The sequence below is a fragment of the Gambusia affinis genome, linkage group LG14 (genome assembly GCF_019740435.1).
Source record: "Gambusia affinis linkage group LG14, SWU_Gaff_1.0, whole genome shotgun sequence".
NCBI lineage: Eukaryota > Metazoa > Chordata > Actinopteri > Cyprinodontiformes > Poeciliidae > Gambusia > Gambusia affinis.
In genome coordinates, this window is record NC_057881.1 from 25,137,442 (window position 1) to 25,164,655 (window position 27,214).

The window sequence follows — 27,214 nt, forward strand, 5'->3', positions numbered from 1 at the left end:
ATCTGTAATAAATCACATTAAGATTATAATAAGAGTAACTAATAAGTTCTAGTTATAAAATTATAAATGAATGATAAATCAGAGAAGCTAAAGAAGTTATAAATGTGATTTTGACATTGAACTTGAAATGGTGTAAAAGGTGTAACTGTAATTAAAGATCCCTGATGTGTTGGAGGTGGATGGGAGGTGAAAGGTTAGGTGAAAAAGGGGAACTAACAGGAGAGCAGAGATGATCAACGCCTTATTTGGAAACAGATTGTTGAACAACCAATAGGGTGGAAACACATCTATTCTCTTTGAAGAGGAAGTAGAGAGAGATGGGGGGAAGGTGTTGCGCAATGACAATAGATATGGGCTATCTATCTATCTATCTATCTATCTATCTATCTATCTATCTATCTATCTATCTATCTATCTATCTATCTATCTATCTATCTATCTATCTATCTAGATAGATAGATAGATAGATAGATAGATAGATAGATAGATAGATAGAAATATGAGGATCTAGCAATCTCCTGATAGAGAGACAGACAGACAGGCAGACAGACAGACAGTGGCTCAGCGGGTAGCGTTGTCTTTTTGATATAAAGGTTGTAGGTTTGATTCCAGCTTCCTCCTGTCACAGTCCACCGCTGGTCAACCTGTTGCAGTTTCAAACCGTAACTTTATGAAGCAAGAAAACCGACTTCACAAGGACGCAAACAGCGGGTCATTTTCCACCCAAATGGAGTTTATGTTTGCCGTTACCTTTTCTATATCATGTACATTATTGATTTGGGGGTTTCCAGATATTTACGTCATTACTGGACGCAACGGAGAGACGAGTTACCTCTTAATATGTAGTTCTGGTAGTTCTGGTCCGCCTCTGCTCCCACCTTGATGAGACAAGTCAAACCCTCAGCCATCACAAACTCATGGACAAGGTCCTTGTCATCCTGAAATAACGGAGAGAAAATGAAAAAGAAAAGAAAATAACTGTAAGATACAATGGACTTGAAACTACAACTGAAAACTCATTAAAAGTTGCAATCTCACATATTACCACATGATGTCAGCAGTGTGCAGAACAAGGATTAACAACTGTCTAACTTTAATAAATGCTTCAGGGTTTTCAGTGAAATGTTTAGATTGTTTTTTTTAACTTTTGTAAACATTTTAAACAACACTAGTTATCAATGCTGGCTGAACAAGTGAAAAGTATCAGAGGAAGTGTTGCCTTCAGCTGCACTTCATTTAGCTTGAAGCAGCTCCTATGACTTAGTTTCCTTCTTCACAGTAGCTGAGCACAAAAATGAATTCTCTAAACTCTCTTCTCTAAATTAAACCTTTGCGGTTTATATTTGGGCAACGCAAACTCAGGAAGAGAAATGCTAAGTTGAAAAGAAGATCTCGGTTTGTCTGTGACAACAAACCGAGGCTTGCTGCATTTGCAAAGTGTTACCTGGAAGATCTGCTTTAAGGAGAACAGAGCCCTTCTCAAGTCCCGTCCATTGGAGTTATAGAGTTTCTCTGCAGAGAGGAACACAAAGCAAAGGGCATTTATGATACCCAACAAAGGCTGGTACACAGCAACATGTTGACATTTATCTCCCTGAACATCTTTCATCTCTCTCCAGTCTTCACATGTTTTATAGTGAGGAGAGGATCAATAAAACCTGTAGGTGAAATGAGTTTCAGCTGTGGAGAAGTTGCACAACAGGCAGCAGTTTGACGGAGCAAAACCACACTTTTTGGTAAACTGAGGCGAGGGCTTTATCACACGCTTTTACCAAGTTCTCCATCGGCATGTGGATGAAATGTTTCCTACACACACACACACACACACACAAGGACACACATGTATGACACACGGACGATCTGAGGTCTGTTGGAATGTTAATGGGTTGCTGGCTGGAGTTCAACACTGAAGTATTCGGGTCACGACTCGGAAACTGTTCATGGCAAATGTCTACAGGCCTTCATACCCTCACAATAATCTCTAACATGTTGAGAAGTTCTTCGAATGAAAGAACAGCATCATGCTTTATTAAAGTTTTATTTAAATTTTTTCACATCTTTCACTGCATTGACATGAAACGTCATACAACCACGGCAGAGCGTTATAACAACGTCTCATAGGAATGAATCAGAGGGATCTTTGGCCATGTCTCTGATGTTCTCTTCTCCCTAGCTCAGGTTTTCTATAGGTTTGAAGCATGAACACCATGGAAGAATGCCGAGTTTGAGTTTGAGCTCGATTGAGCCTTGCGATAACAAATTTTGCTGGATGATAAATTGTACAATTTCTAAGAGATTAGCAACGGCCTTCGTGATATGAACCTCTGACAGCCAACAGGTGCTCAAATGATGAAAGGTCATTAAATCATAACATGATTCAGACTTAAATGGCAAGATGAAATATTCAATGAACATGTCGAGGTTAGCAAAGGGCATTGAGGGAGCCAAACACCCAAAAACTCATCAATAAACATACCAACATACCAAACATATCATGGATTTTCCTAAATTCATCCAAACAATATAATCATCAGAAACTCAAAAGTCTGAAGATTTCTCTTAAATTCATTGGGATGTAAAAACCGAGACCTTGATTTCAAAACTGTGATGTGAGATTTAGTACAATTCAGAATAAGAAAATTTAAAAATGGTCTGGTCTTATAAATGTCACACATTTAAGCTTTTATTCACAGCATAAACCTTCTGGGTAACACTTTATTTGACTTGTGAATAAGGCTATGACCCACATAAACATAACATAGACTTTAAAAATGAAACCATCTTAGCAAAAGCTAAAGTTTAATCAGTAATACTTTTATAACAAATTCATGTCAGATCATGATTTCTTGGTGTCAAGTTGTCATAATAAAGACATTTTGAATAATGTCAACTTTGTATTAAAACTCATGATCAGAATCATGACACTTTATGACAACAGTCATAAATATCCATGAAGGCCGTCATGTTCATGACAGATGGACAATTTTATGACAGATGTTATCATGTTGATATGAACCTCTGACATGACAGAGTGGTGCTTAAATGATGAACCAGCCATTAAAGTGTTACCAACCTTCTTGTGGCTGGAGTCTCTAACTGACTGAACTATTTATACCGTCCACATTGATAAAAGTCCAATTGAAACCGATATAAAGGAACCCTCATCAATCAACATACCAAACATATCATGTTTTCCTAACAAACCATGCATGGAACTATAAAAGAGATAGCAAAAGATCAAGTTAGTTTTTGAAGAAACTCTTAACATATTCCCTGATTGGGATTTATGGAAGATTGATTGCAACAGTGTGATGTTTTCTTTGAAAAAGTTCCGATTTACAAAAGCTGGTTAATCCTGGCAAATGGAAGATTTGGAATGACTCAGCATAAATCTTCCTGAACACTAGTTTGACTTCTTTTCACAACTTTTGACACCGTCATAACATATAACATGTAAAATTTTAAAAATCTTTACCACTTTGTAGATCTCAGAACAATGGTTTTACCAAGATACAAATAATTTCTGAACTTTAAGTCACTACTATCTTCACAGTTTTGAACACTACCAAAGACATTTGTGGATTTTTACCAACTTGTTTTAAAGGCTGGACGGATGCGGATGAATGACACAGCACAAGCTCATAAATAAACAAAAGCAAGAACAAAAGAGAGAGGAAGTGTGTGTGTGTGTGTGTGTGACTGTTCAATTTCAACGCTGACTTTGGTCTTTTTAGTGAAGATGGCAATCAGTAATTTTTCCAACCTGAAGCTACTGTATTTCTTTCAAGTAGTCGGGTACAGGCATTGTTCAAAAAAGCATTTACAATATGTATTTCAATAGAATATAAAAATATATGTATATGTTTCTGTGTAAATGTGTCTGTTACAACATCAACACTTGGAACTTATAAAAGAGCTGATATGCAAAAGACAGTTTTTTTTAGCCCTTCCACAAACTTAACGGGATCATTTGGAGAGCTTTTTAACAGTTGTGTGTTCTTTGAAAAGTCACACCCCAAGTTTTTATTTCTGTGTGTAGTCAAATGGGAAGATGGTCTGAGAGGACAACTCCTGAAATCTTCCTGACATCTGCTTCCTCCAGACTTCTCGCTAAAACTGTGAGAGGGTTAAATTAGGTGGGCGTGCCTTATATTCAGTTGCTCTCACAAGTCCAGAAATTTCTGAACTTCATGCCTACAAGCAAATATGAGGAAATCGCTTTAAGACAGCTGAACTTTATTTTTCTCAACAGATTCCCCAGAACATAAGACAGCAGATGTGTACACAAGAACTAAATACCTGCAGGGTTGTACAGCTTTTACTGGTTTTCATATCTCTCTGTAACAAATTCGTTGTTAAATGTAACAAAATAAGTGGAAAAGGTCCGGCGAAGATTTGTCATGGGCTCGTTTTCTTGGAAGCTTAACAAAGGGTGTCTGCACTTCTGAGAACCCTTATAGATTATAGACCAACGTAAACTTGGCTGAGTCCAGCGGACCTGAGTTTGCCCAGGCTTCGCTGGAAATCAAGAGGCCACTCAAACGTCCCATCTGGCCGTCGTTTCCATTGTAAAGCCCTTCTGTGTGTTATTTGTGATCTTCATCAGCGCACGAGTGGCGCTGTCAGGGTGACCTTTACCAACAGTCTGCCTGTGCATCTGGAGCACGTCAGCAACAGTGATAAGGTCTAACCTTGGCTTCATTCTCTTGCGATGCCGTCAGATCCACCAGGTATTTCTGCTCCACATGCTTTCTTCGAACGCCATCTTCTACACTCTGGGTTTATCGTAAAGAGCTTCAAAGTCCACAGGTGAAACAGCAGTATCAACATTCCACCTTGTCGCTGTGTCAGTGTTGTTACAGTAACGGCGAGGATACACCTGCTCGGCATTGTTACCATTTTGCTCCAGAGTAAAAATGCTTTGGGCAGGCTAAATAATTAATGGGCCGCTTCCCAGTTGACAGCGTGGGCTGCAGCTGTGTTAACACTGCGGAAACAAGCTGGAAAGGATTGGAACGTAAATAACTCTCGCATCCAACCACCTGCTTTAATGCAGATGTCTAATTGTCAGTTCTTAAGAGGGTGATCCAGGTCGACTGCAGCTCTCTCCCAAATTTAAAGCTTCCTGAGAAAACATAGAAAAAAATTTTGTCTTAAAAAGAAGGAAGAAAAAGACACCCCGTCTACATTTCCAACGCCAAACACACAGATCAGATTAGAAGGTGGAGATCAAAAATCCATGGTTTGCAGTGTCCACTTGTCTCTCGCTGGTCACCCTTCCTTTCGCCTGGCGCCTCCTTTCCTTATTGTCACAAGAAAACCATCAAGCCTCACTGGGACGTGTCATTGTGGCCGGTGCGCCTGCTGATGGACTCCGTGCGTACATGTGTGAGCCAGAGCGGGGCCGGCAGACACACTGACAGCGAAGCGCGTTTCATTTATAGGCCCTCTTGCAGTTTTACGGTTTTGTTTTGGAGGACTCGCTGCTCGTGTCCGCGCTGTTTCGCCCACGTCCTCTGATGACCCTGCAACATCAGCGCTGACCTGTCCTCCAGGACAACACTCTGGTTCCAGGCTCCTAATCTCCTTAAATGTCAAAGTCAAACAAGGGATTACCTTTGTTGTTTCTAAAGTATTTTGAGAAATATCGCTACAAACAACTAAAAACTACATGTCACTACCTGTCATGATATTTTAACCTTTATATTTCAAATACCACTGCTCTGGAATTTACTTCCAGACACGTATGAGAAACATTTCTGGTTTATTGATTAGTGTTTCTCTAGGTGACCTAATCACTAACATAAAAAGTGAATGAATTAATTGAGAAATGACATTCAAAAGCACTGACAGCTAAAACAAACTCTTTAGCCCTTTAACACCTACGTTTCAAATCTCTGTCTGGATATTTTTGCTTATTTTAATTGTACACAGTTCTTTAAATGTCCTGCGAGTAAATATATATTTGCCTATTTATCGAAAACAACTGCAACTTTCAGTATCTAGCTGTTATTTTCGCAATTTACCATCTATTGAAAGAGTGCCACTCCCTGCCACGGTGGGAGTGAAATTACCGTAATAACCCGAAATTGGCTGGGAAGCGCAACGTCTCCCCTTTCAGAAACCAAATTTTTCAGACAGCGCAACATGTGGAGGAATTACGGTACTGCAAATTTGGCTGGATTGTTGCCGATCCGTTCGGTCTGGAAGGGTTGAGCCCTTTCTTGCCCAAAGTGTTGAAGTTAATTCAAGGGTATTAATTAATTTACTGACACTGTCCTTGGAGCTGCAACAGGAAGTTAACTGGTGACCATAGGGACTTTTAGGGCCACCTTAAATTTGGATATCATGTAAGTTGGATATCATGAACATTGCCGTGGTGATTAGAGACGCACTGAAACAATAGTGATATCTGTATCGGCCCCAATGCTGAAAAAGATTCTGACAATGTGCCTGATCCATAAAGGCGGATCTGCTCAGTCTAGTTCTATACTTTGTGGGTTTTTTTAGCGACTTTAGCGAATTTGGATTCCTCATTGCACTTTCCAAACCACCTGACAGAAGGTCTGTTGCGGTTTATTTACTTTCACATGTTTGACCCAGCTTGTGGAGCTGTTGGTGTATTTTGCCGTACTGTTGCAGAGTTATCAAAGAAATTTGTGATTTAATACATTTACGTCTGTATGTGAAAATCAAAAGAACAATTTCAAGTCAATTTTAAGTCATTTTTCTGTATCAGATATAAATATACGTTTCGGTATTGAAAGTGAGAAAAGCAAATCTGTGCATCCCTAAAGCAATCCATGTAAACGCTGACATAATAATAATGAAACAAATTATGTGGGGGGACGATAGGGTCCGATTTTGAACCATCCTACCTCTGCGTGTGTGTGTGTGCGTGTGTGTGTGTGTGTGTGTGTGTGAGTTTCCTCCACAGAGGAGCAGAGACTCCCTGACTGCCCAGGCTGTCTGCTTTGTCGTTCAGGAGTGGTCCAATCCCTCCTCCTACCCCTCCTGTCACAATGCGATTAATGCTGTGACCCCTTCAGCTTTGACTAATCCCTTAACATTTACTGCACCATCCACACGTTCTCCAAAACAGAAAAGGCCAAGACGGACAAAGCAAGGCCTCGTCCTCTGCTGCTGTAAAGCACAGAGATCTACTCTTGGTTTGGTCGAGTACAATATTCGCAGAGGAAGGAGAAAAGAGTCCGCAGGTAACTGCTGTCTTATTCTACCGAAAAGCCCTTAGCAAACAGTTTACTGCCTCTGAGCTTAATCCTCAGTCTTAACAACAGGCAGTCAGATAAGTACATGTTTCTCTAAGGGGACCCGGTTTATTCAGGGGAATAAAAGTGCAGGTGGACATGAACAGATAATGTAGAGACATGCCCTCCACTCCACAGCACAGATTTATTCTCCCCTCTCTAGGAGCATGAGCTGAATCTTCCCCATAACAAGAATGTTTAAAGTCCCCAACTGAAAAATTTATATATATACACATAACTACACTACTACAGACTAATCATCAGGCTGTCAAAATCAGAGCTCAAAACAAACAGATGCATTGTTAATATTTGCTGAATGTGAGGTATTCTAATAGTACAGAACAAAGATAGATCGAAATAAATACGTTTCCTTGTGAAATGCATCACGTTACACACATTTTTGCTACATCAGCATTTCAAAGATGGGAAACCTGAAAACTGGCCACCTGAAACTTCAAAACAGCCGGACGTCTCCATTTTAATTATCGCTACAGTTTAAAGTAACTTCAATGAGTGCCAGAGAAAGAGCATCTCTATGTTCCTGCATAGAGCGTAGACTATCCCCTCCCCCACCTGTTGCTGAAGCGAGGCGGCGAAAACACGCCTACTACCTACGTGGTTTTTAGAAAGGTACATTTTTTGAGCTGAGTTAGAGCTTGTAGAGGTCTAAAATGAGATGAGCAACTACAAACAGAGGCGTTTCTGTCACTTACTGATGAACGTCTGTGGATTGTCGATACTTTATCCCAAGGATAAGATAACGCTGAAATTTAGATAGTCGTAGCACACATTCAAGTTTCAGCTAAGCTGAAAAAAGAAGAAGCATTTGGAACTGGAACTTTAAAAAGAAAAAAAGGGGGGAAAAAAACGTACTAAATGAGTAAACAACACAAAAATGTTCAAAGTGAAGTTAGAAAATGAGATTTTTTTTCTGAAAGGTGGATTTAGAATCTTTCTATCAAATAGATTGTTCTGGGGGTTTTTTTTGCCATATATAAACAAACTCAATTGAATTGAATTGATTAGTGAATGATGTCACCATGGAGCCTCTATCACCTGTCCCAAAAAAAAGGGAAGTGACTGAAATTTCAAACCTCGACTTGAGTTACAAAATCAAAGCCTTAGACTTGTCATCCAACAATGGAGTCCATTGTGCGGTCTGTATGTATTTGTGTAAGTCACAGACCACAGCTGTGACAGGTGGCAAGTTTGAATTTGAATAAAAGATTTAAAAAACAAGTGGAGCAGCTAAGCACTGTTCTAACAAATGTCACAGATAACACAATTAAAACTAATAATAAATGCTTTTTTCCCCATCAGCAGCAGATTTAAGGCTTTCCTGTTTTAAATAAAAGCAATCAAATCTCTTTCTCTGCACTTTTCCTGTCTTAATAGCATGTTGTCATGGCAACCCGGACCACATTTTATTGCCAATAAGCCAAGATTACAGTTCAGCCTTCACGGGTGTCACTTGAACTGATGCCACGGCCGTTTCTTGGCTCTGTTTCAGTCGTGGCGAATCAGACAAGGACAAGAAAGTGAAGGCGCTGTGAAACGTTCTGCCTGAGAAAGTGACCGTTTTTCTGCATCGTCATAAAGCGGAAACATCGTGTGTAATTTCAGGGTGGGCAGTCCTGACGGTTTTTCTCTGAGTGGTTTTAGCTGGAGACGCTTAGAGGCGAGTGATGGGTTGAAAGAATGTCCACTCAACACAATGCACTAAAATAAAGCAAAACAAAAAAGAAAAAGAAAAAAAAGACCTGATTTCAGATGAGTTTAGGTTACAAGAGGAATGTTTTTCTAACTCATTAATGAGTTACTCACTTTGGCAAGAAAGCCAGTGCACGAGTTTATCACATAAAAACAGTGAAAGAATGATTGGCAACAGGCAGTGGCACACTTCAGCTAATCCGCTAATAGCAGAGCTAATTTTTCATTTAGCACCTTTGCCAACTTAAAAAAAAAAAGTTTAGAGAACTTAGCTTAAATTTTCCACATAAATTTTAAAGCGCAAATTTTTTGTAAATTTTCACGTGAATGAAGTTCGACAGCCGTGTTAAAGTCTTGGTTATCGACTGGCAGGAATTCTTCAAGTAATTTGACGTTTATAATTCATGCTCTTATTTTGAAGTGGGCGAAAACTGCTTACGCAACCCTTTCGTTTAATCTCGTCACGTTGTCTCTCTTTTTTGCCCCCCAAAATAAATTCACTTTATTTCAAACAAGAAACACACAGGAACAAAATATAAACATAAACATGAACACAGATAAATTATACAGTCAAAATTAAATGGGTGCTGAAGGGTTGTAGTTTTCCAAGGGTAGATGTGCTTTAATTCATGTTAGCGCTTTAGCACATTAGCTTCTGCTAAAAACGGCTGTTGTAGTTCTTCAGCGTTAGCAAACAAATATCTATGATTAGCGCTCTTAGGTTAGCTCACCTCTAGCAATAGGAAATACATCCATGTATAGCAGACCACCCTGAAATCACCAAGACTGCATATAAACTCCACTGACTTTCCTTTCGACCTGAAGGAAGGATTTCATTTCAATGTATCTATATCAGGACGCAAGATATTCACAGACAGGCACACTTTGTGTGTGCCTATCTGGTTAACCAGGCAGTTAGCCAAGTGTTATATTTTCCCTCTTGATGCAAGTTTGTGTTTATCAAGCCAAAGCAGGTGGGTCACAGCTGGTAGCCCCATATCTAAGCCCAGTAATAACCGCTGACTCATGTTTCTTGGGGATTTCTTTGCACCCCTTAAAATAAGCCGCCCTAAACGGCTGTCTGAGCCGATCAGCCTGTCGGTTGTTAAACCTGGTAGGCAGAAAATGGAAAACAAACCAAATCAAGAGGAGGGTGAAGTGTGTCGGCATGTTGGAGAGCTTGATTAAATCCCCGGAAGTCGTTCCCTCTCTCTGCTATCTCGCTATGTTTAGGACGCATTAGGTGTCAGGTCTACTGTAATGACCTGAGCACCAGAGTTCAAGCTCTGCTGAGGTCACGATCTGCGTCGTACTCTTCTCAACGGGGCATTTTAAAATTCAGAGCTTTTCCCTGTGGCGTCTGCAGTTGTTTTCCTTTCGAGACAATGCGCTCAAAATAACAACTTTCCTTTTGTATGAGTGACCAAAAATATTTCTTTCCACGTCAGCTTTAGTGCAAAAGCAAGAGCTGACATGTGCTTTCTTTCTTTAATAACTTGTCTGTGGAGTGACATAAAAGAGAAAAAAACAACAACAAAAAAAATCATCCAATTTGCCGCAAGATCGTATTTTTAATAGCAAACGATTTTCAGTCTCGGTTTAGACTGCTGAGGACATTGCGACCGTCTTTCTTCTTTTTTAGTCTGTTGTTTTTGGCCAACAGTCTGACTGCTGGAGGCTGCCGACGGCGCGGAGGAGTGTGTGATAACGAGAGAAAACAGCTAAATATGAATTATCTGTACAAATACAGATCTCAAACGCAAAACAATAAAAACTAAATCAAGATGGGAAACACTTATCACGTAACATTGTTTTGTTTTTTGTTTGTTTTTTTGTTTTTTTACAATAATTCAACTCCTGACAAATAGGTAGCTTCTCAAAAGATCTCATTGTGCAGCAACACAAATCTTTGACTCAGTGCAAGCTGGTTGGTTTCCTTAGACTGAAACTTTGTAAACTACTTTGAATAATTAATTGATAACTAGGATCAATTAGAATTTATGTACGATTGAATTGAAATCATGTTCAAGTGCCTTGAGGTGACATTTGTTGTACATTTGTACTACATGAATAAAGTGAATTGAACAAACACATATGGCTGAGAAAAAAACTCTACTATTATTATCTGAGCACGTAATTTGGTACGTAACATAAAACTACCTATGGATTAGTCCCAGTCATGTGATTTTTAAATCCAAAGCTAACAGGAGTCTTAAACTGCTACTCTTCTAACCTCCTGCAATCGCCAGCTGTGCCGCAGTCCAAACACTTGCTTAAAAAGCGGCAACTGCGTGAAAGACTTTTGTTGGCATGTCAACTTTTGCTGTTTTTTGCTGCTATTCTTCCGAGTCATGGCTAAGCTAACTTCCAATATCCGTCACCTTACAGAAATTCACTGCCTCTGACTGTCCATGCAAATCTACACTGATGCTTTAGATGAGAAACTGCACCTTTGAACCTGCTGAAGGATAACAGCTGTGCTAAAAGCTCGAAAACAGACGGCCTCAGGAAGGCAGACTTACTTTAACATGAACATTTGCAGGCATAATACAAATACGGATGATGCCAAACACTCTACATCCTTGCAAAGAAAGTTGCTACATCCTGGCACTTTTATTTCAGTCCAAATGGCTCGGTCACAAATAAGTACAACATAAATGCGACGTATTTAATACCAGCAGCATGTGTTGTCGTGGGCTTAAGACCCCATCGCCCTACATTTACGCCACAAGACACAAATACAGACCATCGCTGCTGCAGCCTTAGAGATACCGATCGTTCATTTACGATGCCTTTCAAAGCTATTAAAAAAGACTAACATTTTATCATGTTAAAACCAAAAACCTCAGAGTTTTTAGATACACCAAGCTGATGATGAAGACTAATGCTGAAAGAAAACATATTGGAACTGGCAAAAGACTTGCAGATGTAGTTGCAGCAACATTAAGCTGTAAAAAGTAGTGACTCAGAGGAGCTGAATACAAACACATTTCCTATTTTTTTGCTTTTTTTTCCCCCCTATGCATAAAATTTTGAAACCAACTTTTCCATTCCCTTACAAGTCCAAGTTATTTTATTTATTTATTTATTTATTTTTATTTTTTTGGGGGGGGGGATTTTGTGATTGCAGAAATTCACAAAGAATCAAAAGATGCACAAATTTTTTTCACACTGATGCATAACTGTGACATATTGCAAATTGTCCGCGAAAACTGTCAAAAACATTGGGTTTAAGTAGCCGCTCACTCCAACCTGCAGGTGGCAGTATTTCTTACTTCTAGTACACTGCAGCCTTATGTCAAGTTATTGTCTGGGACCGATAAGGCAAACACCATAAAAATGTTCTTTAAAGAATAAAATTGTGTGTCCAATCTGTCTGTTGGTTACTTTTATTCACATATTTTTTCATATAAGGGAAAAAAATATTGCAAAATTCTGTGCAAATATTTCCAAAGTAGCATCACAAAATCATATTTATTTATTTTTTAAATCACAAAAACGAATAACCAAATCCTGGCGAGAATACCTGTCATTAGATTACCATAAAGTACGCTGAGGTGTGAGATAAATCAAAAATGTTTCAATGTACGTTTGCCCAAAGCTAAAGGTGTTTCATTTCTACGTTTCGAGGCTGTTGAAAGAAATGATATCACAGATCTACGAGGGGATGACAGAGTAACTACAAAACAAGAGAAGAAAATAAACGTTTTTCTCAAATTACAGATGTCTGACAGTGTTAAATTTAACCGTCTCTCATTAAAGGTACGTTCTTTCCAGTCCATCCTCATTTAGCTCTTTTGCGTGCGGCTGACCTCATGCTTCGGCATGAGGTCGTTCTTAGAGAGTGCAGCCAGAGATTTTTATTTTTTTTTACCCTTTAATGGAGTGCGCTCAGACATGAAACCAAGTGGTGGGAAATATTCTGGTTTTGCACACAAAATGTGCACATGTGAAACAAGTGGTCACTGTTACGTCCTGCATCAACCCCCCCCCACACACACACACACACACACACATCACCCCACCACTCTTTGTCATCAGGTCGTTCTTATACACATTCTACCAGTTTTTCCACTTCTCACGCCGCTCCTCTGATTGTTAACTAATTGGACTCAATGAGCATGTGCAAAGACGTTGTCCGTCCAAGTTGGGGGAAGAAAAAAACATGGCCGTCAAGCAAAGTGATTGTGTGTAATAATCATAATACGTATTGTACGACGACTTGTTCTCATTTGTGAATGGGTTCTTTCAAACACTGAGCACCAGTCCTGATGCAAAGCAGGGTGATAACGTTGCGTTACCGTCTGTAAATGTCTTTCTTAGCGCTTGAGCGTTGTCTGGACTTCCATGAAACGTTCTGGTGACAGCAGGTGAGTCAGAAAGACAAACATGGGAGAGACAGATGGTGGAACCGGAGGCAAGTCGGAGTGAGTAAACAAAGAGGCTAGTGGGGGATACCTGCTCACTGATGACTGGATTAACCGAGTAAAATCCTCGTCTGACACACACTCAGATTGCATTCTGTCCTGCAAGCGCGCACGTTGTCCTTTCCAACATGAGCTGCTGCCTAAATGTGTTCTGTGCCACAGCAGCATTGCAGTTCATAATCTACTTCTCACCTTTCTTTTTTACATTAAAACTACAAAAATTAAGGTATTTTATTGGGGTTTTGTGTGACGAACTACCAAAGATTACGTCATAATTGTGAAATTGAAGAAAAGTGAAAACAAGGTTTATATTTTAACAAATGTGGTGTGCCCTTTACTCTGATATCCCTAAATAAAATCCAGTGCAACTTGATTAGCTACCGGGTTGCAGGTGTGAGGAGAGAGAGGGAAACAGAGAGAGAGAAAAGGGGCGAGGGAGAGCACACAAACAGAGGAACTAGGAAAATCTGCCCTACTATAGCAAAGAATATGTAATTAAACACAATCTAACTGGTATAACTAAGAAATGACTGAACAGAAGCAAAGCAGAAAACTAAGCTAATCAAAATAAACATTAGGATAACAGATAACAAATGATCAGAACTCAGAATTATGAACATTATGTTTGTTGTATTGCATTAAATGCAAGTTTGTGGTTGTGGTTGTGGCTTTAGGGGTAGGAATACTTTTGCAAGGCCCAGTGAGCCGCAGCACTCGGTTGTCCTACTTCTGCTGCTCAGTCTGGCAGGTGCATTTCCTCCTCGCTTTGTTTTCCCCCGGTGTCCCCTCCACCCTAAGTGATTTACCAATCCCTTGGAAACCGTTTTCTCTCCCCGTTTCTTTCCACACATCCTCTAAACCCATCATCTCCACAACTCGGCTCCCGGATCAGAATCCAACTGTGCATTCTGCGCACTTAGCTTGTGGCAACTGTAATGTTTTATTGCATTATGTAATCGCTTCGAAAATGATTATTAAACCAGACCGGTCAGAGGTTTCGTGCCAGTACACTCTGGTGTGCGTACGAACAAGAACCAGACGAAACGCTCCCTGGTAATGGTATATTTCATGCCTTCTTCCAGTAATCACACACAGGCTTTGGGGGAGCGGACCACAAACGGCAGCGTGTTGTGCCGCAACGCAACAGTTTGAGCCTCTCGTGTTTGTCAGCAGAACCGGAGCCTGGGGAAAAACCCTGCCACATCCACAGAGAGAACCCGCCGCACCACAGCGAAGGATCAATAAACCCAGAAAAGATACACTTCTGGAAAGAGAGCGAGGTTGCAGGGTAATTTTCACTCTCGCACTGCCTGGACACATTACAAGACGGTGGTAAAACTGTCACCCCAAATGAAAGAAATACATTTTGGGAACATACGCTGAGTTCATTACAACTCGATGTCTTATTTTAGCAGGACGTTTTGTAGGCACTTGTACTCCACGTTTATTGGCTACCCTGGTGGAGATGCGCATAAAGCCTTGAAATAAATTCATCTTTTATTGCAGCAGTAGCCTACTCTGATACGGAACATTGTGTAATTCTCTAACTGTGAGCTTTGGATGTTTTACTCGTCCCTTAAAATCACGTTTACCGTGTGCAGGTTCAAGATAAAGCTTGCTCTTCATCAAGTCTTGCTCGTCACAGTTCCATCATAACTCCTGACTCTAAATATTGACAATTTTATGACTTAGAACCGGTATTTTTCCATAGCTATTTGTTCTGGAAAAATAACAAATAAATCACTTGGTAAGTCACTTTTAACAGGAGGAATTACTAAATAAACCTTCTGGATACTTTGACTTCTAATTGCAGGCCAAAAATAGAAAATAAGCTCAATCTAAACGTTGCATCAGCCGTCATGCAAACATGCTAATCAGAAGGGCTAGCATGCTGCTCACAACCTGCTAATTGTTGTCTTTGAATTGAGTTACGTTAGGTTTTTGGTCAAAGATTACACTATGCAATTTAACTTAGATGCCATTTCTATGATTACATTATAAAGTATAGTTTAACTTAATTATTTTTCTTACATTTTTTTAGCTAATGTTTTGGAGTTCTGCTTCCATGTTAGCATATCCTCTGTTTAACTTTAGCTCTCCTTTGACCCTCACGCTAGCAAGCTAGCTGCTAACAAACTTTTGCTAACAACCACCTGGTTCGGTTCACAAATCACTCTTCCCGATACTATCACAGAGTTTTGAATATTATTGAAAAGCAGATTTATTTTCAGATTACCTACCATGTTTCACTAAGTGAAACATAATGTATGGATTGATTAGAAAACACAATTTCGAAGATTAGAACATTACATCAGACCAATGAAAAGAACATTTTTAATGCAGAAATCAAGAGTATGTTTAATACCTGCTTAAAGGTTATCATTTTCATAAGGTAATTTTAATCCAGCAAATGAGCCTCATCACAACGATTTACTGAATAAGACTGTGTTTGCTTAACTTCCTGTGTCTGCAAATAGTTTGTATTGAAGAAATTTATCGACTTTGGGCTCTTCATTCATACACGACACAACCTAAACTATAAAAAAGTTCAGCTGAGAGACAATGGCTTCTCTAAAGCGGCTAACACAGTTAGCGCCCCACATCTCTTGATCCCACGGCAGTGACTACAGCATGACATGTGGGCGCTTTTCAGCTGGTGGTGAGGTAAAAGGCAAAAACAGCTTCAGAATTTTTTACATTCCTCCTCCCTGCGTGTGAAAATTTTTCAAAAAGTAAGACTTGATTCCCCCACCTACTTTTCTTTTTAGGGAATTGTGGGTAATAGTACAAGATGAAGCAGAAAGAGATACCGCGACGCAAAGAATTCAAACGTAAAGCAAAGCAATCCATCTTCAAAGAAAATGAGGTGGCTCTTAACAAGCTACTGTTAAAGTTGTTTGAAGGACACACCTGAGCGTTACCAGAAAATAGAGAATAGATTACCACTTCCTCCCCCTCCTGTTTCTGCACACTACTTGTCATCTGGTTGAAGGGAAACCACACACACACACACACACACACACACGCACACACACACACACACAGGCATGGACAGCGATCTTAACAGCTGTGCTGTTCTGACTTTAACTTCAACATTAACGTTTTTTGTGAGTTGCAGCCAGCATGTAGACGTGAATTTGATGGAGAATCTGTGGAGGAAGGTAAAGATTAGGGTTATGGAACAGAGCCTTCCAACCCTAACAGATGTGGAAATAATCTCCCTCTAAATAAACAACACAGGAAAGATGCAAAAGCGTTCACTTCCTGTCAGAAACAAACTTTGTACTTGAGAGCCAATAAGATTTGAGTTGTTATTTTTTTCAGCCAGTGTCAAAATCAAATTAACAATAATTAAATGCTAAATATGTTATCGCGACTTTAAATGTGGTATCTTAGCAAACATCAATTATAACGGTTAAATGATCAGAAATGGCTAATATTGGGCGTGCTGTGGTGGCGTAGGGGATAGCGTGACCCACGTTTGGAGGCCTTGAGTCCTCGACGCGGCCGTCGCGGGTTTGAATCCCGGACCAGTTGACTTTTACCGCATGTCATCCCCCTTTCCTGTCAGCCTACTTTCAGATAAAGGACACCAGAGCCCATAAAAAAAAACCTGGAGGGGAGAAAAAGATGACATGGCTAATATTTCTGACCATTTAACAGTAGGAACCATTATGGCTAAATGAAGGTTGGACCATGATTTGCACTTTGGTTTTAAAATCTTTTGCCAATGCTGTGGTACTGTTGTACTTATCATGCTGGGAGAACCTCGTAATGAGCCACGAGACAAAGAAAGAAAAGTTTACAGAGGAGCAAAGAAAAGGAGAAGAGATGGGGAACATTTACTAGCATAGCTGTTTGAAGTTAAGCACAAAACAAAGCTAGATTAAAGAGTGGTTAGAGCATTTCCGCCTTCAGGTTCGCCCACTAGGAAGCACGCCAGCATGAACATTTTATATGCCTAAACTTTGACTGTGCAGCCACAGATCTCCTCTGCCTCCCTCTTAGCTGAACCATCTCAGCAGGCCTTATCGCCACCCTCAGGAGGACAACACAGTGCAACCAAAGTTGGAAACAGCTGTTTCAACTCGTTGTGCTGCATGCTAACAATGCACTGTTGCCATTACCACTGCGAAGCTATCAGCAGCATCTACCTCGTATAGCACTTCAGACCACCCTGTCCGTAAGCCCCTATTTACAAAGATTTTCAGTTGTATGACTCGCTGATCCTCAAAATACAACCGTTTGGGATTTGAAACACAGTAGGATCTTTGTTGCCGCATGTGCTTTCCTTACCTGCGTGTCGTTTTAGCGTTTGGATGGAAGCCTGACGACAGGTTTGTTTTGTTTTTAGGGGGCAGGGAATCTTGTTAGGGGCTGAGAAGGTGAGCAGCACATTTGAGAGCAACCCTCGGGTTTTTCTGCCAAGCCCGCCCAGATTTTGTTATGTAACAGCGCGGCGAGAGGAAGTCAAACTCCAGCTCGACCCTTTTGCCGCCCCGCTGTTCATCTGCGATCCCGTGGGGGGTGATTAGGGATGGGATAATTGGGGGGGCAGAGAGGGGAGCAGAAATCCAAGAGTGGGAAGCCAAATTTTTTGCAAAGAGGGTTGAATGCCACGACACGGTGCCAAGGGATTGAACAGACTCCAAAAAAAAAACCACATGCAAGGCCCTTTGTTCTGCAGTCGAAGTCTTTTGTTTCACCTGCTGCACCTCTCATTACGGGGAGCTTTACCTGTCAGAGAACATCACCTCTTCTTACTTTATCACATGAATTACCGAGAATCCCTTCGCTTCGGGAAGGCCTGGGAAATGAGGCCGCATGGGAAACAGAGAGCATTTTGTCCCACCGTATTTAACTCAACACCTGCAAATGTGACAACTAGCAAAAGTCTATATAAAAATTGGACAGAATTTTACTTTAATCATCTTTTATGTCTAATTTGCATTGTTTCGACAACGGCAAGTACTCATTTACCAAAGCATCGGCAAAAAAAAACCTGACACTGTGAAACCATTTCGGTAGAGTGTGTTTTACATAACAGGTGTCCCACTCACCAAACACAAAACCTGCATTTTGAATTGCAAGTTTAGAGAGTGTGACACAGAGTTAACTATTTTAAACACGGAGAACTCAGTCGTCTATTTCTAATCTGGCACAATCACTTTCCACAAACGCGAAGAACTACGACAAGGTAATGTTTTGAAGTTTTGGATTAAGATGATTTTTCTCACTGCTTGTTCATCTGACAATATTCATGAATATTCATGGTGAGAATCATTAAACCACAAAGTTAGTTGTGCTAACCCTGAAGCACCGATCATAAACATTAGTTCCCACTAACACAATGCCCCATGGTATTTAGCAGAAGCTTAGGCTAAATGCTAACTTCAACCATGTTGATATTCACTGTCTGTCAATGACACATTTACTATAACAAAGTATTTCAACCTCAACGGGGAAAGATTTGTTTTCCTGTGCGGTTTGTGAGCTTCAGGAGGTGACGCTTTGGAACAGACCTTTCACTCACGGCTGTTGACTATTGCTAACATTGACCATGCTTTCAGTTAGAAAACATCCAAGACGTTAGCAGACCTTAAACTGTTTACCATCGCGCTAGCTCTGCAGCGATGCATTACGGGTGCGGAATAAATGAGAACTGCTGTGCAAACAGTCTTCGCCTACTTCGCACAAACATAAACGACTAACAACTTGAAGAATTCCTAACCATCGATAACGAAAACGACAACACAGATGTGGAACTTTACTCAAATGAAAGTTTATAAAACAGCCAAGTAAAGTACACCCTGTACACTCCGAACGATGCCAACGTTTCATTAAGACAATCCTGCAGAGCTAGAGACAGCTGTCAAGAAGTTCTGTTTGAAGCCGCAATGAAATCATGAAGGAAGCTGAGGTAGAGCAGAAACAATCTTATGTTAAGCTAGCAGCTCAACAGGAAAGAGTTTGCAGAGGCAGAACTGAAAAACAAAGTCTATTTTTTGGGGGGTCATATTTTAATAAAGACGGGTCATACATAAGATTTTTTAATAGATGGATTAGGTTCTGTACTCTACTCATGGTGTAAGCATGTAGGATCTATCACTACTGATAACAGTGAAGTTTCCCACACAGGGATAAAAACCAAAGAAAGCGAAATGAGGTGCAACTTCACTTCAAAATAGATGTATGAGAGCTAGAAATGATTAAAAAATGTATCAAAATTCAAACTGGTCGACCTGCTGTTTGCTGCAAATCCTTTACCTCAAGGTTAAAGTTTGCTAAATCAATCCCTAGAGGATTTCAAGACTGTTGTGATTTTTTTAAAAACATTTTGCTATCAAAATCACTAACTTTCTGGTGCTACTTTAGCAATATTTACAAGAAATCTTTTGCAGTATTAGCCCTAATTAAGGACAAAAATGTAACTTTTTTTCCTCACAATTTCGATCATGGACAACAACTTGACATCAAGTAAGGATTAGGCAGAAAAGTAGAAGTAAGAAATACTGACCCCTGCAGGTGGGAGTTATCACTCATATAGACCCAGTATTATTGACTATTGTGAGGAAAATTTGCAAAAACACTTTACAATACAAAGAAAACATATTCCATATGTGACAGATAGGGAAGCCGAATGGTAAATCTACTGGTGTGAACTGGTACATTTGCAGCCAGTTCACATTTTATTAAATCCTTGTTTTTAATCCGTCCAATCTGGGTTACGGTTTACATAAAAACTAAAGAATTACAATAACTTCAGTTTAAGACTAAGAAATTCTATCTCACATTTTTCTTATGCAGCAGATTTTTACTTGGACGGTGGTTTCTCCTTTTTATTTTTAAGTTGTTTTATTTTTCCCGTACACTAAGCTACTGTCAAGAAAATATATTTTCCCCCCACTGATTCTGTTGCATTTACCGTTTACCAAACCTGTTCTTTCTCCTAACTTGAAGCACTGACATTGACAATTCGTTCAACGTTGAGAAGGTGACAAAAAAAGGAACAATTTTTCCCCCGCACACACACATTCACCCCAGTGGATCCCTGAAGCCCCTCCAGGCTCCCCCTGGGTCGAGCCATTAGACGTGTTGACGTTCAGAGCTCTACATGTTTCTGTGCCGTCAAGGCTTTCTAAAGATAACACCTCGCCGTCATTCCACCTCTCTACGCCCTCCTAACGCACAACGACTCCGCCGTGAAAGAGACAACTAAAACTAAACCTCAAACAAGAGGCTCTCATTAGCAGAGGGGGAAATAAAAAAGATGCGAGAGCGTACAGGGGTATAAACAAGATCTGAACAGGAAAAATAATGAGCTCCTGGTTGAGCTAAAGCTGACACCTTGGATATCGGATACCCGCCCTGCATGAGAAAGACAAAACAGCCAGATTCCCTCGTGGGACCAAAAGCGTCTCTTTCTGTATGCGGAGTGGAGTTCGTCCCAAAAATGAACCTGGCCGTTTTGCTGACCTGACCACTGTTTCCCCTCGTTTTTTTTTTGTTTTTTTTCATCCACAACATAAAACCTCATTAGCTCTCATATACACTGCCACACCCTCACACACACACACATCAGAGAGCTTCTTTAATCCCAAGAAGGGGAGCCTGCATGTAATTTGATCTTTCTAAGAAATCCTCAGGAGAGTCGTGTTTCCCATAGTCATGCTCTGGTTTTTTTCTTCTTCTCACGCTTATGAAAAGAGACGAGCGCACGGGAAGGCCGGGTTCTCCCTCATGTCCGACATCGACGAAAAACCGCAGGGCGGAACTGAGGCGATTTGTGGAAAACTCTTTTCTTGGGTTTGAAAATGCCTCATGGAACCGTTTCAGACGCCGGAACTCTTTTCACGGCACAACCAATCGGACGAGTCGCTTAATCCCATTTCGACTGCCTAGCGACCACGCCGCGTCCTCCCCACGCAAACAATCTGGACGTGACAGATTTTTCATTTAGCGGAGAGTCGGTTGACCGCTGCTGAAGGGATTTGAAGGTCAAGAGCCAGAGGGATTACAGAATAGTCAGATGCGTGGACGACTACAAGTTACGGGCCAGGAGATCTGCTGAGTGAATGGATCTGTTTAGAGTGTTTGTTTATTGCAACATTTCAAGCATACAGGCTTCATTTTATGGAGAGCTAAAAGGGACAAAATTAAAAACAATAAATACATCCGCAAATCATTAATTAAATATATCATGAATTAAAATAAATGTCTAACTGATATATTTGATTCTGGATCGGATTTCAGGTAAATGATTGAGAATTATCTCTACTGCTATCGATCCCTCTGATGCGATATATATTGTTACTGATTTATCGTCCAGCTCTACATCACCAGGAAATAACTTTGTAGGGGCGGAGTTAGAGGCAGACCTGTGGGCGGAGCTAATCCTTTTGAACTCCACTTTTTGATTCTTTGTACAACAAAATTGATAAATTAATTGTCTATTAAATACAATTCAAAATGATTATGTCATGGAACGGTTGGCTAATAATTTATTATGTATATCTTTTTATATGTCAGAAAAAATATATTTCAACCATTTAGGTCGATACTCAGTGTTGCTATTTCCTGAAAGCCTTCAAAAATATAATGCATCAAATATTATAAGGAAGAACCTTTTATCAGAAGAGACCAGAGGTTGGTTTTCCTCAAAACTTGTGCATTAAGTTTGCATTACATACATCAGCGTGATTTATCAGTGCACGGTTACGACCGTGTAAACCCATGGGATCAGAGTTTACAGCGTACAGAAACTGAATCAGACATTTTTACTAGATGTTGCAGAACACATAAAATATCTAATATTCTAAAATCAATCTCATATGTTTGAGGCAGCCTGCTCAACTGCGTTTCAAAAAATAAATTATATTATAATTTTCCTACATGAGCAACTTTTCTCTCCCTGACATCCGACGCCCCGGTTTAGAGCGACCTTTCACCTCGTCACGTTCTCAACCAATTGGCTGGAGCGATTCTGTGATCCAGATTTAGCACGGCTATCAGTGGCACGGGGAATGCTGGCCAGTCATGGAGGAAGCAGAAGAGAAGCGTTTACCAGGTAGAGAGAAAGCGAAAACCTGCAGAATAGCGAGCAGCATTTTGGTTCTAGTTTAAAGTCAAACAAATAAGTGTCCTTCCTAAACATTATTCAGAAACCTTATTGTGGAAAGTAGCAAGTGCTTGAACATTAATTTATTACAATAAATCTAAACAACAGCCTCAGATTCTTCATCTCCTTTATTTTCATAGTTTGTGTTTTTACATTTTTACTCCCCGTGTTGCCATCTGACATCTGCAAGGTTGTTTTTTTTTTTTTATTGCTAATTGGCTAGCATAAAAATGGATGGATTTTAGACTGGAAATGGAGATGACTAGTATGCTGTCCTCTGAAATTAAGTGAGTATTTAAGGATCTGCAACCTCCACGAAATACAAATAGCAACTGATGTTTATTGCTACATAAGCTAATGGGGATTACGGAAACATCGCTAATCATGGAGAAGTATAAAATGTTAAATAAATACTTCTTGTCGGGTTTGAAAAAGTAAAATAGATTCTTAACTCTCCCTGTCTCAACCATTTTTAATTGTCACTGATTGTGTTTCTTAAAGACATATCCAAAACACCTACAATCAGTAGCTAACAGATGCTAACGGTGTAAATAAAAATATCGCTAATCACAAGGAAATATAAAATGCCATTTAAATCCTTCCGAGTTTTGACAAAATAAAATAGATTTTAAGTCTCTCTGTCTCCCAATCATTTCTAAATTGTGGGTCTTAAAAACATATTTAAAAAACCAGCTAATATCAGTAGCTAACAAGTGCAAATAAAAACATTGCTAGTCACAAAGAAGTTTAAAATGCCAACTAAATCTTTGTCTCTGGATTTGGAAAAAAATAAATGAGATTTTAAGTCTCTCTCTCTCCCAGCCATATTTGAATGTTATTAACTGAGTCTTGAAAACATATTCAAAACAGCTAAAATCAGTAGCTAACAGATGGCCGTAGCTGTAGAGGAACTGGAGATCTGACTTCACCAATATTTGATTTGTGCATCTCTATTCTCTAAACTTCTGCAGTAAAAGGAGTGGTGAGCTGCAGTGTGTCAACACCTACCTCAAAGCTCTCACTGCTAATTTAAATCAGTTCACAGCCATTTGTTCTTAAATGATGGTAAAATTAGAGACATTTTCACACGCTAATCAACGCCGCACATGATGCCGCTTTTCAGGTCTTTAAAAGTACCTCGAACACACGGTGTGACGTGTGTCTTTTTAGGAGACGGTGTTTCAGGTGACACGTGTGTGTGTGTGTGTGAGAGAGCATCAGGAGAAATAAAGAGTGTCGCACAAAAGCAGAAACTCATCATACAGCACTCACCGATGCAGGCATGAACACGGACGGTCAGCTGGGTCCGCAATATAACACTGTGCTTCTTCCCTCTGGACCTGAAACAGTGGGGAGGACAAATCAACCATAAAAATGACGAATAAATAATTATTGATTTTTCTTTTTCTTTTGGACACATGTAATAATTTATGTTGCTGTGTGAGAAGTGACAGAGGTTTTGTATTTTGCAGTGACCTGCATCAAATTTGCGCCCCTATACTGATACACATCTGAACCTGGAGATTAGACAGCAGAATCGCAAGGAGACACAACAAACGTTTACACACATCCATCCATCCATTTTCTTTACACCCTTGTCCCCGTTTACACACACACACACACACACATGCAAAAATTAAAAAAACACACACACACACACACACACACAAAAAACTCTGCATGCCAACATGTTGATGTGCTTTCACACTCAGCAAGACGTCCCCTGATCTTTCTGGACGAATCAGTGTCTTCCATCACCAACATGATAAAATCCAACAAAAGCAGGGAAAGCACCGCTCTGACAGTGTGTAGTACTGCTGCAGTGCTGCTACTTATGCAAAACGAACAGAGAAGCAAAATCTAAAGAAGAGAGCAGACGGATTTCTGTTATCAGCTGCGAAGTGAAGGAAAATATCAACACAATCCATCAAAGTATTCTCTATAGTCTGTTGCCTCAGCAAAGCAACAATAATGTGGAGCGGATTTTCAAAATAAGCAAAGAAAAACTTGCATAAAGTGGATAAAAAAAAAAAGCAGCATTAAAGATCAGAGACTCAGTCTAGTTCAGATTTATTTTTAATGTTTTAATTAATACAAAGGCAGATAAATAAACAAAAAAAAAAACAGCTCAGAAGGAGGTCAGTGACATTATCTCAGCGATTTTCTCTCCCAGGCTGAGATGTCCGTGCCGTGAAAGGACTTTGTTTACTGCGAGCTGCGGTGAGCAGCGTCCCGCCACAGCTGGAGTCCTGACGCATATTTTACTTGTGGGAAAATTCGGAGTGAAAATCTGGTGACCAAAATGCTTTATATGTATTAGAAACTGCAGTTCTCTGGGCAACGGGGCTTTTTTTTTTTCTTCTTCTAGGCCTTCCATCCATCTGAGAAGTTGAAATATTTAGTATAAAAATAATCCAGGTAAAACCATCTATTTTGGCGTGTGTTGTGTGTGTAATATAAAATGGGGATTTTGTCAAATGCAGGTATTGGAATTCCCCATTACGTAACCGAACAAAGAGCCACGTCCAATCAGGAATTAGCCTCGCCACATGTTGTTGATTTTCAAAGTAGTTCCAAGATCTTAAACTAGAGAACACAAATTAAACCAAAAATAAAAAAATAAATAAATAAGTCATTCTGACTGTGAACAATTTACAAATTTGAAAAAGTGTCCATCTTAAAAAGTGACCATGGGGCAGGAAAGTCATACCAATACAAACCAGTCAGAAATACTTCTAAAATATTCTTCACCTGTCCATCCTCTGGACTCTTGGGCAGACGGATACTAAGAAATGTCCACATGGAAACAAGCACGCATACAAATAGACAAAAAGAACATCGCTCATCTGGGGGACAGCCAGCACCGATCACGCTGCCGTCCCCAAAAAGATCAACATACCGCAACTCTCCACGAACACACAATGTCCCAACCGTGCCAGCAGCCCCCCATTAGCAGCTGCCGTGTGCATGCGTTTATTTCTAATACCTTGTGGGGACCATTTTCCTGACACATACTACGTTGTGCGGACCAAAGCCTGGTCCCCACAAAGGGAAGTGCTGTTTTGGGGTCAGGGATCAGATTTAGGACTAAGGTGTGAATTGCGTTTTGGTTAGGGTTAGGGTAAGGTTTAGGCTATAGAAAAGAATGGAAGTCAATGGAAAGTCCTCGCAAAGATAGCTGTGCAAACATGCGTGTGGGTGTGTGTGTGTGTGTGTGTGATACTCAGGGGTCTAATGGGAACACGCTTCAGGCGCAAAAAACAAAACCAGACAACAAAAAAGTTCCTCTAAAGTTTGGTTTAATTAATTAGCTAAAGATGGCCGGGGCTGCTCGTTGTTAAGCTAGGAGTTAGCTAGCGAACGTGGTTAAACGCATTCATGATTGTTTAGGGCTTTCAAACGTTTTGCTGCTTACAAAGTATCTTTTGTGTAGTTTCTTGTGCAACTTTCTTAATTTTGTCTCATTTCAGGTGTACTAACTCACAAGTAACTTTCCAGTAAGATGTGTTAAGTCAATAATTCCTTAATTTTGACATAAAAAAGAAGCACTAGCTCCCCTGACAGATTTCTAATCTTTTGTACATGGGAAAAAATGTCTTGTTATAAGTGAAGGCAACTTGCCAGTGGGACTACAACTTTATCATCAATGTTAAGAAATTATTGACTTAAAACAAGCTCCAGTTATGTCTTAATTTAAACGTATTGAAATGTTTAGACTAGAAAGCAAGTCAAAATTACTTTGTGTCTTTGTTTTTTTCTGCAGTGTGCTCAATATTTGTTTTTTTTTTATGTCACTGAATATCTTCCTAACCTCACCAAAGTATTTCCAGTTATAGAGAGAGAAAACACACAAGCTATTAAGGCTAACTTTGCTAAAAGGACATAATTTGTTTGGGTGTCTTGAAAACGGGGCTGTGAAAATGATTTCTAGTCACTTGTTTTTGGAAGGCACATGTATCTGTAATGGTCATCGTTTCTAAGCGAGGACTCGAGCAGAGACTTAGAACCTACCCTACCTAACCCTAACCTAACCTAACCCTATGAAAACATTAAGTAAAACTGAGTCTAGCGGCTAGATTACGGCTGGACGATTCCCAACAGCGTGATTTCTCTTTCTTGTAAGAAGGAAGAAAGCGGAGTAAGTTGTCTTTGAGCCAGCTGACCATCAGTGCACGGCAACAGACGGGAGAAGGTCAGTGCTGCGCTACTCTTGACTCTTAATGGCTTTGGCCAAAAATAATAAAGATCTAACATTTAAAAAAATATATATATACTAAGACAAAATTATTTCAGGCAATGTCTGCGCAGAAGTTCCACTAAGAAATCTCACTGTTGGTTGCTACGATATTCAAATTCAGACAACTTTATTAATCCCAAGGCCGTGCATTCACCGCTAACATTCATCCACTAACTAGAGTCACTGACTAATTGAATAACAATGTGGCGTGAATAAAACAAAAGATAAACACAATAGAAAAACAATATTAGCAGACAGATAAATTAATAAATTTTTTGCAGTATTTTTTTAATAAATATGTTAAACATGAAATTTCTTTATTTTATTTTTGTAAAGGTTCGATGTTTTTTTATACACGTATATTAAACCTAAAAATAGGAGTAAAATTGTTCTGGAATTGAAACATGAAAGCAAATTTCCTAGAGCAGTTGTGGGGGGGGGGGAAAGCAAACAA

At 39.8% G+C, this 27,214-nt stretch overlaps 1 protein-coding gene across 1 annotated transcript in view; it reads right to left on the minus strand.

Annotated features, from left to right (window-relative positions):
* LOC122843919 (FH1/FH2 domain-containing protein 3-like) overlaps window positions 1–27,214 on the minus strand; it is a 41,870-nt gene that overhangs the window by 4,324 nt on the left and 10,332 nt on the right. The window contains exons 3-5 of the mRNA XM_044139054.1: window positions 23,796–23,863; window positions 1,445–1,512; window positions 833–938 (exon numbers count right to left, since the gene is read on the minus strand). Of these exons, the coding sequence (XP_043994989.1) occupies window positions 833–938; window positions 1,445–1,512; window positions 23,796–23,863 (242 nt within the window). The remainder of the gene's footprint in view (window positions 1–832; window positions 939–1,444; window positions 1,513–23,795; window positions 23,864–27,214) is intronic.